Here is a 13,939-nt window from a genome sequence, read left to right as displayed (position 1 = left end):
AATTCAAGATGGATTAGAGACTTAAATGTTAGACCTAATACCATAAAAACCCTAGAAGAAAACCTAGGTAATACCATTCAGGACACAGGCATGGGAAAGGACTTCATGTCCACTTTCTTAGCATAGTAAATCTTCTTTAGAAAAACTTTTAGTGGTTGCCCCTAGAGTTTGCAATATACATTTACAGCTAATCTAAGTCCATTTTCAAATAATACTAAATAATTTCATGTGTAGTGCAAGTACCTTTTAATAATAAAACACTCCCAGTTCCACCTTCCAGTCTCTTGTATTGTAGCTATCATTTAGTTCACTTACATATATGTATATACCTAGGTATACACATTATCATATTTATGATTGAATATATTGATGAAATTTTTTGATAAAAACTGTTATCTGTTAAATCAATTAAGAGTGAGAAAAACAGAAGTTCTAATTTTATTATAAAATGAAATACCTTCATTTATTCATTCTCTAATATACTTTCTTTATGTAGATCCAAGTTTCTGACCTGTATAATTTTCCTTTTCTCTCTTCAACTTCTTTTAACATTTCTTACCAGCCAGACCTACTGACAACAATTTTCCTCAATTTTTGTTTGTCTGATAGAGACTTTATTTCTTCTTGACTTTTGAAGAATAATTCCATAAGGCACAGAACTCTCGATTGGTGATTCTTTTCCCTCTCAAACTCTTAAACAGTTCATTCCACTGTCTTCTTGATTGCATTGTTTCTGAGAAGTTAGGTATAATTCTTATCTTTGCTTTTCTATAGGCAAGATGTTTTTTCCTCTGGCATCTATCAAGATTTTTTTTTTATGAATGTGTGAATGTGATATGCCTTTCTTTTTGAACATGATATGCCTATGTGTCGGATTTTTTTTTTTTTTTTTTTTTTTTTTTGCATTATTCTGCTTGGTTTTTCTCTGAGTTTCTTGGATATGTGGTATGGTATCTGACACTAATTTGGAAAAATTCTCAGTCATTGTTGCTTCAAATATTTCTTCTGTCCTTTTTTTTTCCTTTATTCTCCTTCTGGTATTCCCATTACATGTATGTTACACTTTTTGTAGTCATCCCACTGTTTTGGATATTGTTTTTTCAGTTTTTTTTTTCCTTTGCATTTCAGTGTTGGAAGTTTCTATTGACATATTCTCAAGCTCAGAGGTTCTTTCCTCAGCTGTGTTCGGTCTACCAGTGAGTCCATCAAGGGCATTTTACATTTTTATTACAGAATTTTTGACCTATAGAATTTCTTTTGATTCTGTCTTTGAATCTCCATTTCTCTTCTGCTTTTCATCTGTTCTTGCATGTTGATGGAGTCTCACTGTTGCCCAGGCTGGAGTGCAGTGGTGTGATCTTGGCTCACTGCAACCTCTGCCTCCTGGGTTCAAGTGATTCTCCTGACTCAGCCTCCCAAGTAGCTGGGATTACACGTGCCTGCCACCATGCCTGGGTAATTTGTGTATTTTTAGTAGAGATGGGGTTTCATCATGTTGGCCAGGCTGGTCTCGAACTCCTAACCTCAAGTGATCTGCCCACCTCAGCCTTCCAAAGTGCTGGGATTATAGGTGCGAGCCACCATGCCCAGCCTTTAGCATGTTAATCATAGTTGTTTTAAATTCCTGATCTGTTAATTCCAACATCCCCATCATATCTGACTGTGGTTCTGATGCTTGCTCTGTGTTTTCAAACTGTGGTTTTTTTTACCTTTTAGTAAGCCTTGTAACTTTTTATTGAAAGGTGGACATGATGTGCTGGGTAAAAAGAACTGTAGTAAATAGGCCTTTAGTCAAGTAGTGGTAGGTGTAGCAGAGGGTGAGGGAAGTATTCTGTAGTCCTATGATTAGGTTTTAGTCTTTTAGTGAGCCTGTGCCTCTGCAGCTTAGAAGCACTTAAGTGTTTTTTCACCCCTTTTGGTGGGACATAGTGACTATTGTGAGAGGGAGTTGGAGTTAAGTATTTTTCTTCCCCCAGGTCAGTTAGGCTCTGAAAAAAAAACCCTGAGAGGTTAGGCATGGTAAAATAGTCTCTTTTGAGGACAGATCTTGTTATAAGAATAGAATGCTCTGGGGCCAGGCGCAGTGACTCACGCCTGTAATCCCAGCATTTTGGGAGGCTGAGGCAGGTGGATCACCTGAGGTCAGGAGTTTGAGACCAGCCTGGCCAACATGGCAAAACCCCATCTCTACTAAAATTACAAAAATCAGCCGGGTGTGGTGGCATACACCTGTAATCCTAACTACTCGGGAGGCTGAGGCAGGAGAACTGCTTGAACCCAGTAAGTGGAGGTTGCAGTGACCCAAGATCGCGCCACTACAGTCCACACTGGGCGGCAGAGCAATACTCTATCTAAAAAAAAAGAATGCTGTGGCATATTTCAAAATGGTTACTTTTCCCTTTTTTCCTCTGATCTTCACTGTAAGAACCTGGTAAGCACCCTACAGGCAAAATTCATAAAACTATAGAAGTCCCCCGGTGACTTGGGCCCACTTGGAATTTTCTTGCTGTCACATTTGTTCACACTGAATCTCCAGCAATTTTTCACTTACAGTTTAGATTTTCCTACCCTAATACTGGTTCTCTCAGAGGTTTCTGCTTATTGTTTTCTGTTCTGTAAGTTGTGATTCCCTGTACCCTGTTGCCTGTCTCCCATTTTGGGGGCAGTGGTTTGCCCTGTGACCTCACTTCTCTGACAGATCTAAGAAAAGTTGTTGATTTTTCAGTATGCTGTGCTTTTTACTTGTTTTTAGGATGAAGCCAACCACTTACAGAATTTCTACAAACCAGATCAGAATCTGGAAGTCCTGTTTTTTTTTTTACTTTTTTTATTTTTTTATGCCTTTATTTAGCATGTTATCTATCTTAATACATTTTAAATAAGTGAATGCATAGCTTATATCTACTTCTAGGTTATATGCTTCCTTAGAATAGGAATTGATTCTTAAAATGTTATTCTGCTCACACCTGTAATTCCAGCACTTTGGGAGGCCAAGGCAGGAGGATCACTTGAGGTCAGGAGTTCAAGACCAGACTGGTCAACATGGTGAAACCCTGTCTCTGCTAAAAATACAAAAATTAGCTGGGCATGGTGGTGGCCATCTGTTATACCAGCTACTAGGGAAGCTAAGGCGTGAGAATTGCTTCAACCTGGGAGGTGGAGGTTGCAGTGAGCTGAGAATGTGCCACTGTACTCCAGCCTGGGTGACAAGAGCAAAACTCCATCTCAAAGATAAATTAAAAAAATAAAAATAAATAATAAAAATAAAAAAATAAAAAATAAAATTGTTATTCTGAGCAGTCTCTGAAGAATATAAATTCTACTGCCTTGCCTTTAGAACTTATAACAGCATCTTGCAAACTATCACAAGATGCTCCACACATATTTCTTATGTGCTGAATTAAGAAGTCGACTCAAATTTAGTATACTAGTAATATTTTTGGATATCCCAAAACACTGCCAGCTCAGTTTTGGGCTGCTCTTCTTAGGGGGGAGAAAAAGCAGGTAAAATTTAGGACTTAAGTGGGCATCTCGTTTAATTTTTAATGGATTTCTGTGTTGTTGGTAATGGTGAAGAGATGAAAAGAATAAATATTCTGTGCAGAAAAATTATTCAATCTTCATGTGAAAACACTATGTCCATAGCAATTACTTTATGGAAAAGATGTCGTATTACTTTCTTTGCTCTTAACTGAGACCTTTAATTTAAAGAACCTATACTTTACAAGTTTTTATTATCAATGCATGAAAAATGTAGCAGCTATTTCACAACCTTTACTTTTAAAATCTATTTTTCTTTTTAATCTCAAATAGTTTTTTCTTAAAAACTTTTGACTTTTTATCTAAATTGTAATAGCCAGAGCACCTTCCCCCAACTAGAATATCCCATCCTTTTTGTCTTTTCTTTTTCCTCTCAAAATGCCTACTGGGAACTTAATTTGGAGTCAGATGCTTCATGATAAATCTGGACTTATCAAAATTCCTCAGATGGTATATTGTATGTGTCACAGTACTGGACAGTCTTCTGATTAAATAGATATTTGATAGTACTTCAAGATCTATACTTTTGGATGAACTTAGTTGTTTTCTCCATTTGTAGTCTCTTCAAAATACAGAAATGCCAGAAATAATTTATAAGAATATTAAGGATTCAAATCATATCAGCACAAACACCTAAATACTTGTTTGCTTTGCTAAACACATATCCCATTTTCTATCTTGATAAAAATTGATGTAAAGTTGTTGAATCATTCAGTGGGTATAAGCAGCATATTCTCAATACTATGTTTCATTAATACTTAATAGAGATATATGAACACATAAAAGATACAATTATAATCACCTTGTGGATCTAAATTTCAGTTGACTTGTCATCTTGATTTCTGGAGACCATGAGGTAATGAAAAATAATTACAAGAGTCTTCATCTGTTGCAGTATTAAAATGGCGAGTAAGACACCCTGAAAGGAATGTTCTATTCATGGTACAATGCAATTACAGCTAGCACCAAATTCAACACTGTTTAACTTTCCACATATTATTTTGATTTATCTTGATCCAACATTCTCAGGGAGGAGGTGCATTGAAGTTACTAGAAAACACTGACTTAGATTTAGGGTATGTCTTAAAAGCTTATTTGCAGGAAGTACTCTAGCCTTATTCAACAGATCAGTGAGAAGCCTGAAAAAACAAATCCCGGAAACTAATTATTATGTGCCAATTATATAAACAAGAAGACTTTGTTGGGTATAAACCAATGATTCCTTGCTTTTGAAAAATGTGTCAGATATCATGCATTACCAGCAGTTCAATGATATAAGGAAACCAGAGTAATAGCTAAAATCTTTAAAGCTAAACCAAAGATTTACAAATTGCCCCTTCATCCAGTCTTTCCCAGCCTAAAAACTGAGTTCTCTAAAAATTTCAGTATTTGTTTCTGAAGAAAAGGGAACATGGACATTTATCTAATCCTCATTAGAAACCTATCTAATGATAACAAGGATTTAGACCTCAAGTACTTCTTACCAAAATTCTTTTTTTTTTTTTGAGGCGGAGTCTCGCCCTGTGGCCCGGGCTGGAGTGCCTTACCAAAATTCTTGATATGACCTCATAGAAAATTACTTTCACCTATTGAACTTTCCTTTCTTTTATTCCCCTGGACCTCACCTGCACTGGGCATATTCAGGTTGCTTATACAACATTTTACTATTGTGTTAGAAAAATCTTGACACATGATGAATGTGTTTGTGTAACATGGGCTGATTCATAAATGAAAATGTGCATTGAAATTCCACAATATTTTAAAATTAGGAGTTTGTCTAGCAATTGAACAAAATTGATTAAATCCACTATTTGTTAGATCAGCTAAATTACATGAGTTCATCCATCTGCTCATAAATCCATCCTTTCTTCCATCTGGCTGTCCGTTAATCAATTCACATAAATATTTATGGGGCACTTTAGGTAAGCCAGGTGCTAATAATTCAGTACAAAACTAGATAGACTCCCCTGTGTTTGTTAAACTTATGTTTTTGGTACAAACACAAGCAATAATCAAGAAAAAATATAAAAAGTACTAATTTTGATTAATACTATGAAGAAATTCAACAGGGTGTTGTACATAACATTTGATTGATCTGGTTTTCTCAGTTGTCTGAGAACAAACATTTGTGAAAATCTCATTGTAGAGTTCTTATTATGGATAGAGGGTCAACTGTGTCATTATTGCTTTCCAGCTTATCCCAAAGACCTAGTTTATTACCAGGTTGCAAATAGTGTTCAGTAAGTTATTCTTATTAAGTGTTGTTATGTACTCTAAAACATTTATTGTGGTCCATTCACTGGTTCTGGTTTACAAACTTACTTGTCTGTGATGACATAGTATAAAAATTGAGGGTGAATATTTAGAATTTCATTTTTATTATATATTTTTAAAGTATTGATATGTAGTGAATTAGAAATTTAAAAAGAAAACAAACTGTCCTTCACTACAGATTGAAAAGCATTATACTAAAAGACCATTTGCTCAGTTATAGTACATAAAGGTCAAATGACTTTTTTAAAAATGATGAAACAAACATTTATTCAGTGCCACTAACAGTCAGATTTTTCAGTGGTCAGTTAATGACTGCAGTAGTGTTCTACCTCGCTCAAAGCACCCTCTTCAAGTTCTGGCATGTAAGCTGACATCCAAACACAGAGTTGGGGCTCTCTGTGGGTCACCTCTAGCATTTGATCTCCTCATGCAGTGCATGGTGCTCTCACATCCATGCTATGTTCTTATGGTCTTTAGGTAACAAGAATAATTTTCTTTCTTTTCCTTAATATACATTTTGCTTCCTGAAATTCCCTTCTCTCCAGCGCGGGTGAATGTCAGAATGTGATTTGACCACTGTCCAAAGGACTCATTCACTGAGGAGTGGTAAGGCCTTCGCCCAACCTGTCTTCTCTGGGAATATACTGCTGCCCGAACATATCATTATTTATTGCCAGGCTTGAACTTGATCTAATTAATTTATTAGGGTCAACATCTAAATATTAGAACTATTTCAGATTAAGTAATTTTTAAGTTATATCCACTTTGGGTACTAGATCAAATTGCAGGTCTCTGCTTCTGGCGTGAGCCTATGTTGAGAGATGATGAAGACACTCTCTGCTTTTCCTTTATGCAAAAGGGGCATTTTCATTCTTTTTGTCATTAGTAAAAGTCGGTGATGAAAGAAGTTTGCATCACGGGTCCAATTCCTTATGGCCAGTTTCTCTATTCTATTCCAAGGTTGTTTGTCTCCATATATCAACATTGGTCAGGATTGAAAGTGTGCAAAAATGTTTGAATGAATAAGTAAATATCTTCCGCTGGTGACAGGATAAAATACTCCAGTGGTTTTTATTGAAGTACAATACTGAATTATGTTTAATGCATGGTATCTATATGTCACAGGAGTAATCCCATCACTTTTACCTTATAGGTGGGCCTCTTGGGAAGAACTGGATCAGGGAAGAGTACTTTGTTATCAGCTTTTTTGAGACTACTGAACACTGAAGGAGAAATCCAGATCGATGGTGTGTCTTGGGATTCAATAACTTTGCAACAGTGGAGGAAAGCCTTTGGAGTGATACCACAGGTGAGCAAAAGGACTTAGAAAAAAAGGCAACTGATTTGCATTTTTTACTGCTATTTGATACTTGTACTCAAGAAATTCACATTACTCTGCAAAATATATTTATTATGCATTGCTGTCTTTTTTTCTCCAGTGCAGTTTTCTCATAGGCAGAAAATATGTCACTAAAAGTTTGGAATTCTCCAGTTCTGGTTATTGAAATGTTCATAGCGTTGATAGTGTTTTTCAGAAGACCAAATTTACAGTGGGAACCTTGGGCTTTTGTTTTTAACAGCTCTTTTTTGTTCCTGCTTCAGTGGCCTGACCTCCAAGTTAGCAATCACCAGGTTGAGAAATGCTTTGCAAGACAAAAGATGCTCCTGAAATAACAAACACTTGGAATCATGAGGTAGTGGAATTGAAAATAGAAAGTGTAATGATTGTTTTTTGTTCTTTGGATGGAATGAACCATGTCAGATTAGTCTGTAGCTTTTTTTTTTTTTTAATGTCACTCTGATTTGGGTCACAAAGGATCTCTAGCCTCACTGCCTTAGTATCATTCTACTAATTAGAATGTTACTGTGTAAGAGCACTTCTTGTATATGAGAGAAATAGCAACAGTTTCAGTTTAAAATGATCTAAATGGAAACCAAGAAATGTCTTTACTGGGACCAAATCTGGACGACATTTACTGTATTTTTGCTGGTATTTTTTCTAGTCTCTCCGGGTATATTCACACTTAATGATCATTTTTCTCCTTTTGTACTAATGGGCCCTGAATCCATTCCACTACCATAGTTCTTTCTAATACTACTCTACTTTTTACACAAAATTAAAATGCTGGGAGCATCTCCAGGTAGACTGATTATAAATCTAGACTGAAAAAAAGGCTCGTATTTCTTAATAGATTACCTTTGTGGAACATTTGCTCCTTTCAACTAATGAGGCACTAAATATTGTAACTGCTCAACTGGTGCTTTTAATTTATTTGTCTAGACTTTGTCATGTTGCCAGAAGCTTTATCCTGGTTGGAGTTTTGAAAACAGTATTGTTTCCTCAGAAAGAAAAAACGGATTGTCAGATGATCTATAGGTAAAGAAACACTGGAAATACAAGTATCCCAAGGTGATAGCATTAGGCAAAATAAAAATGTTGAAAAGCGAAAAAGAACTGGTTGATAGAGAAGTGTTGTTATTCAGTATAACCTAAGTCTTCTGGTCCCATTTTAAATGAAAAATAGTGAATTTTTTGGTTTTTGTTGTTCTTGTTCACACAAATCTGCCCATTAGAATAATTCAAGCTCTAAAAATTAATTTCAATTTCACTGGGAATCCTTTAGTTTATCTACTATGTAGTAGAGAGGCTTCGTGTTATTGCATGTTCAACTTAGGAACATACATATGCAAGACGTGGAGGAAAACCGAGTGGGCCAGAGTTTTGAAAATTCTTTATCTTGCCTTTCTGCCAAAGTGAGTCTCCCAAGCTTGTCTTCCACCCCACTCCCCCCTCCCCATTTCCACTCTTCTATGGTTTCTAGCATTATAGAAACCAAACAAAAAAAATATGTTCAGAGATGCCTTCAGAAATGCTGGATGATCTTGATATAGATGCTTCTCATATACATGTTTATGATGCTGGTTTCTGGGGCTGTCTCTCAGTATCACAAAGATGTCTGTAAACAGAATATGCTATTTCTCCTTAGTGACAAATTTTGAACATTATGTGAATGACCAAGAAAGAGCAAGAGGGCAAACTCCTCATATATTTTTGATGTCTAAACCAAGAGATGCTTTTCCTAACTTTTCTTTGAAAGTTCAAATTAAGTAATTTTATCTTGTCCTAAAGTTTAAACTTTAAAAAGAAAAAAAAAAGGAAGAAGGAATTAAAAATCCAAAGAGAATTATGTTTGTTTGCTTTTCCAGTTTTTTCTTCCTTCCAACTCCCAGACTTTGCAAGGGCATAGTTCTGAAGATCTCTGACACTGAGACATTAGAGATCTCTGTATCAATGGGTCATTTGTTTCCAGACACATGAAACAGGAACTTTGAACAAGAAATTTCCCCTCTTTTTCTCAGAATGATCCTGAGACATCAGCTGTGGAATCATAACATGTCATTAGTTTTGGCAGGTCCTTGCAGGTGTTTTGTTTTGTTTTGTTTTATTAATGTTCTTCCCTCCTGTAACTAGACAGCAATCTTAGAGAATGCGCCAGCTTGGAAGACTATTGTGTAAATTTCACGGTGGAGCCTCCTTTAATTCGTTGTGTTACCTGTGAGCTGTGAGGTCACGAAGAGGAGACAATGAGGCTTATCATCAGAGCCCCATTGGTTTAGGCAGTTAGAACAACAAGATCTGAAATGGTTTATTGGCATTGAATTTGTGTTAAGCACTTAATTCATAAAAAACAGAAAACATATTTTTAAATGTATTTCTAAATCTTCAGTTACAAGTTTGAAAGGTGACAAACTATTCTGAGGAAACGACTAGGCCTGTTCTTGCAATTAGTCTTTATGATCTGAAAAGAATCTATGTCCACACATAACTCCCACCACAAAGTTGGGGCACTTTTTGCTCTGGGAAATATCAAATGGGACCAAAACATGTGTTTGTAGATGTGAATGACGATTCAGCAGTGTAGCAGTTCTCACTCATTTTATAATAATTAACAACTTAATAATTAATTATTAAACTCCTACATGCTTCACATTATAAGTCTGATAGCTTCTGTGGTTATATAAAAGGTATAGATAGCACTTGTCCTTGAAATGTCACAGTGAGGTCCCAATCCAACCTATGAGCTTCAAATGAAAAGTTCAAAATTACACTCATTGTCATAAGTCAGAGATCAAGGAAGAAAGGGTTTAACCAAAACAATGAATTAAATATAGGTGATTAAATAGAGTCATGGGTCAAGGCATGGGCTAGTTAGCGAATGTGATGCGGGTAATTAGGAAAGGCCAGCTCCCAAGCCCTGTTGTTGCTACTCCCCCACATCAGTGATCCTTTCTTTTTTTCTCCTCCCACTGCAATGCCTTCCTCATCTTTTCCCTTATGTCGCTCTGTTATATGAGTCACACAAATTAGACTTTTCAAAGCAACATTCATGTTGTGTGAATTTGGTGTTTTTGACTAATCCCAACATTCCACCCCCACATTCCAGTCCCACATGGGATTTAGAGTGTTGTTTATAAACCTGGCACTTCTAATATATCTTATATTAGAGTAATCCTTGTATTTGTTTAATTTTCACTTAACAATGTAAATACTTGCAGGTATCCTAGTTAAGAAAGCAAGGTTTAAACACAAAATCATCAATGATTAAAGCAGAGTTGATAAAAGAATGTAATAGAAATGCTAGATAAAACATAGATTTTTTTTCTTACTAATTTTTCTGTCCCTTATAGAGTGCATAACACAATAGCTTGCTTGATAAGAATTCAATATGTGTTGTTTTGTACTGAATCACTAAATGCTTGATTTCTTTAACGAGAGATTGTGGTTCCATCAGTATCTGAATTTTAGTCTATGTAATCTTGATTTATCTGTGCCTCTGTTTTATTTTCTGTAAAATGAGTGTAATGGAAGTAACTAATTCATTGTGTTTTTGTGAGGATTAAATGAGTTAATAACTAGTACTACTCCCTGGCACAGAGTAAGTACAATATGCTGTGTTGTGGTTGTTATTATTATTTACAGTTCCTTGAGCACAAGAAATAATGTCCCCATCTTAGTACTTTATTGGAGGTATGTACCATAGAAGTGAACAAAAGAATATAGTTTCCCAAAGAAAGTGATAATTAAAGTGGTTCATAAAGGGTCATAAAGCTTGTAGATTTTAGAATGGTTGGGGGCATGAGGATGTTGAGAGGGTATTCCAGGATGCCAGGCAGGGAGATTATGGACAAGTACTAAGATGGGAACTAGAAAAAGTTGAGGGGCAAAAGGTCAGAGGAGGTCACAAGTTAGGGAGTATTAGGAAAAAGAAGTTAATACTTGACAAGTGCCAACATGGCTTCATGAGGAATGGGTTGGGCCTTTTTGAGTGAGGAAGAGGCTGGTGAAAGGGTGGTGGAGGACCCTGCTGCTGCTGGCGGCATGGGGTGTAGGTGGCAGGAGAAGCAGGGACATGAGCTAGGAAACTCTCCAGCTATGAAGTGATGAGTCTAGAGTAAAATGAGGACAGTAGGGGTGGAGTACTGAATTCAAGGGAGGAGAGAAAAATAATTTGTATAGAAGTAGGTACGATGCAATTTTATTATTTCTGAGCCTAAAAATGTGAAATTTTTGATTATTTGGTCAGACCAGGAAAGTATTTTCTTTTATGCTATCTCTGAAAAAGTATATACTAAAAAGATGTAGTATAAAAAGGTTGTAAGGAATTAAGTAATTTTAGAGGAAACAATAATTTGGATATCTTACATGCAATCATTTATATGCAAAGATATGTAAATATTACAAAATTATTCTGTATTTGTTATAAACCTTAAATATTTTTGACTGAGGAATATTTTATTCACCTATTTATAGCTACTTTGTTCTAACTAATACATATTCTTGAAAACAAAGCAACACTTTTTCGGAGACAGAGTCTTGCACTGTCACCTAGGCTTGAGTGTGTTACCTTGAACTCCTGGGCTCCAGTGATCCTTCCACCTCAGTCTCTTGGGTAGGTAGATTATAGGCCCGCACTACCATGCCCAACTGTATTAGTCCATCCTTTCATTGCTATAAAGAAATACTGGAAACTGGGTAATTTATGAAGAAAATAAATGTAATTGGCTCATGGTTCTTCAGGCTGTGCAGGAAGCATAGCAGCATCTGCTTCTGAGGAGACCTCAGGAAGTTTTCAATCAATTATGCACTTAATTCATAAAAAACAAAAAAAATTTTTAAATGTATTTCTAAATCTTCAGTTACAAGTTTGAGAGGTGACAAACTTTCAGCAATCAAAGCAATTCACTACAACAGAAATTAGAACATTTCATTGACCTTTTAACGGAAGGCACATAGGGAGCAGGCATGTTACATGACGAATCAGGAGCAAGAGAGAGTGAGGGAGGAGGTGCCACACACTTTGAAATGAGCAGATCTCATGAGAACTGAATCGCTATCATGAGAACAGCACCAAGAGGATGGTGCTATACCATTCATGATAAATCCACCCCCATGATCCAGTCACCTCCCACCAGGCCCACCTCCAACATTGGGAATTACAATTCAACATGAGATTTGGGTGGAAACACAGATCCAAACCATACCACCAGCTAATTCAGACCGGGTCTTACTATGTTGTACGGGCTGGTCTTAAACTCCTGGCCTCAGGTGATCCTCCTGCCTTGGCCTCCCAAAGCACTGAGAATTCAGACATGAGTAACAGTGCCTGGCCAATACTTATTTTTAAACATTCTCTAACATAAACTTAGGATCTTGATTTGTTCACACTGAACAGATTTTTAGTATACAGATTCAATTTATAAGAAAATGTTGCAGACATTGTCAAAAAGGGAGATCCAAACCACTGTGATATTTATAAGCATTTGGGCCACATTTTGATAGAACTATACATGGAGTGTGTGTGTGTGTGTGTGTGTGTATGGCATTAAATAAATATATATATACACATACACACACACACATATATATACACATTATTTACCTACCTACCTACTATAGATAGATAGATAGATAGATAGATAGATAGATAGATAGATAGATAGATAGATAGATAGATTTCCATTCTGAGCCAAAGTCAAACAGCACTGTACGCTTAAAGAGAAACAGTCACACTTCCCACTTATGTAATTTATATTACATCCAGTCACCACACTAGCCAAACTGCTTTCTTGTTTTTTGTTTGACATCCAATGCTAAAGCATAATGCCTGTTGCAGTGAAATATACATGAGCAACCCTGAGAACCCCATATAGGCTCATCTGTTACCACTGAGTTGAGTTGAGGAGTCAAGCTGTAGTAAAAAGGTTTGTCACAGGGTGAGTAATGGTGCTCTTATTTTTCTCTGGGTCTCAAGTGCTCTTTATGACATATATGGCGTTAAATAAATATCAGATATTTGCACATCCTAACTTTCCTATTGGTGAAGTTTCTTAAAAGAGAGATAAAGGGCCATTGTGTGATTGATAGTTTCAGGTATATTTTTTGCTGCAAAATCAGTCCGAGTGTACCACATTGGGCAAACCACTTAACTTCTCAGGGCCTTGACTGTTTCATTTGTAAACCAGAGAAAAGGACTTGGGTGACCTCCAAAGACCTTTCAAATTTAGAGATGAGTTTGTGGAAAGTTCAAACAGTTTATAAAACAGAACTAAGACACCCACTGGCACCCCTGGAAGCAAGAGAGTGCCAGGTACTATTTGTAATACAGGAATGAAATGCCTAATTGTATGAAATTGAATTCTAACTGAACCAGTTTGTTCAGTTAATTTTTTTTTTCAATTAGAGTACTTACTTCAGTACCTAACACTAGACAGTAAACTGTAGACAAAAGACCTACAGAATTTCTGAATGGTATCAAATTCACCACACTTAAAACTTTGGGATGTCTAATTTCAACCAACAGCTTTCTTTCTTCATAATGTTGAATATATATCTATTTTAGATAAAATTAATATATATCAATATACTTCGATAGATATTTTATATAAACTTTTAGACTATAGTATTATGAATAAAAGTTAGACCTACCATTTCCCAAGCAATTATAGAGAACGATAAAAATTTTAATGGGTTGTTAGTATTATTTCTTTAAAGACTGTGATACTAATAAATATTTGGCCACATTTTAATAGAATTATACATGGTGTGTGTGTGTATATATATATG

General features: G+C 35.9%; 1 protein-coding gene across 1 annotated transcript in view; it reads left to right on the top strand.

Annotated features, from left to right (window-relative positions):
- CFTR (cystic fibrosis transmembrane conductance regulator (ATP-binding cassette sub-family C, member 7)) overlaps positions 1 to 13,939 on the top strand; it is a gene marked incomplete at its 5' end in the record, with an annotated part of 169,601 nt that overhangs the window by 128,565 nt on the left and 27,097 nt on the right. The window contains one exon of the mRNA XM_011971663.1: positions 6,968 to 7,123. Within this exon, the coding sequence (XP_011827053.1) occupies positions 6,968 to 7,123 (156 nt within the window). The remainder of the gene's footprint in view (positions 1 to 6,967; positions 7,124 to 13,939) is intronic.

The sequence above is a fragment of the Mandrillus leucophaeus genome, unplaced genomic scaffold, assembly GCF_000951045.1.
Source record: "Mandrillus leucophaeus isolate KB7577 unplaced genomic scaffold, Mleu.le_1.0 Scaffold1235, whole genome shotgun sequence".
Classification (NCBI taxonomy): domain Eukaryota; kingdom Metazoa; phylum Chordata; class Mammalia; order Primates; family Cercopithecidae; genus Mandrillus; species Mandrillus leucophaeus.
Note: the sequence above shows the minus strand (reverse complement) of the source record. Positions and strands in the feature narration are given on the sequence as shown.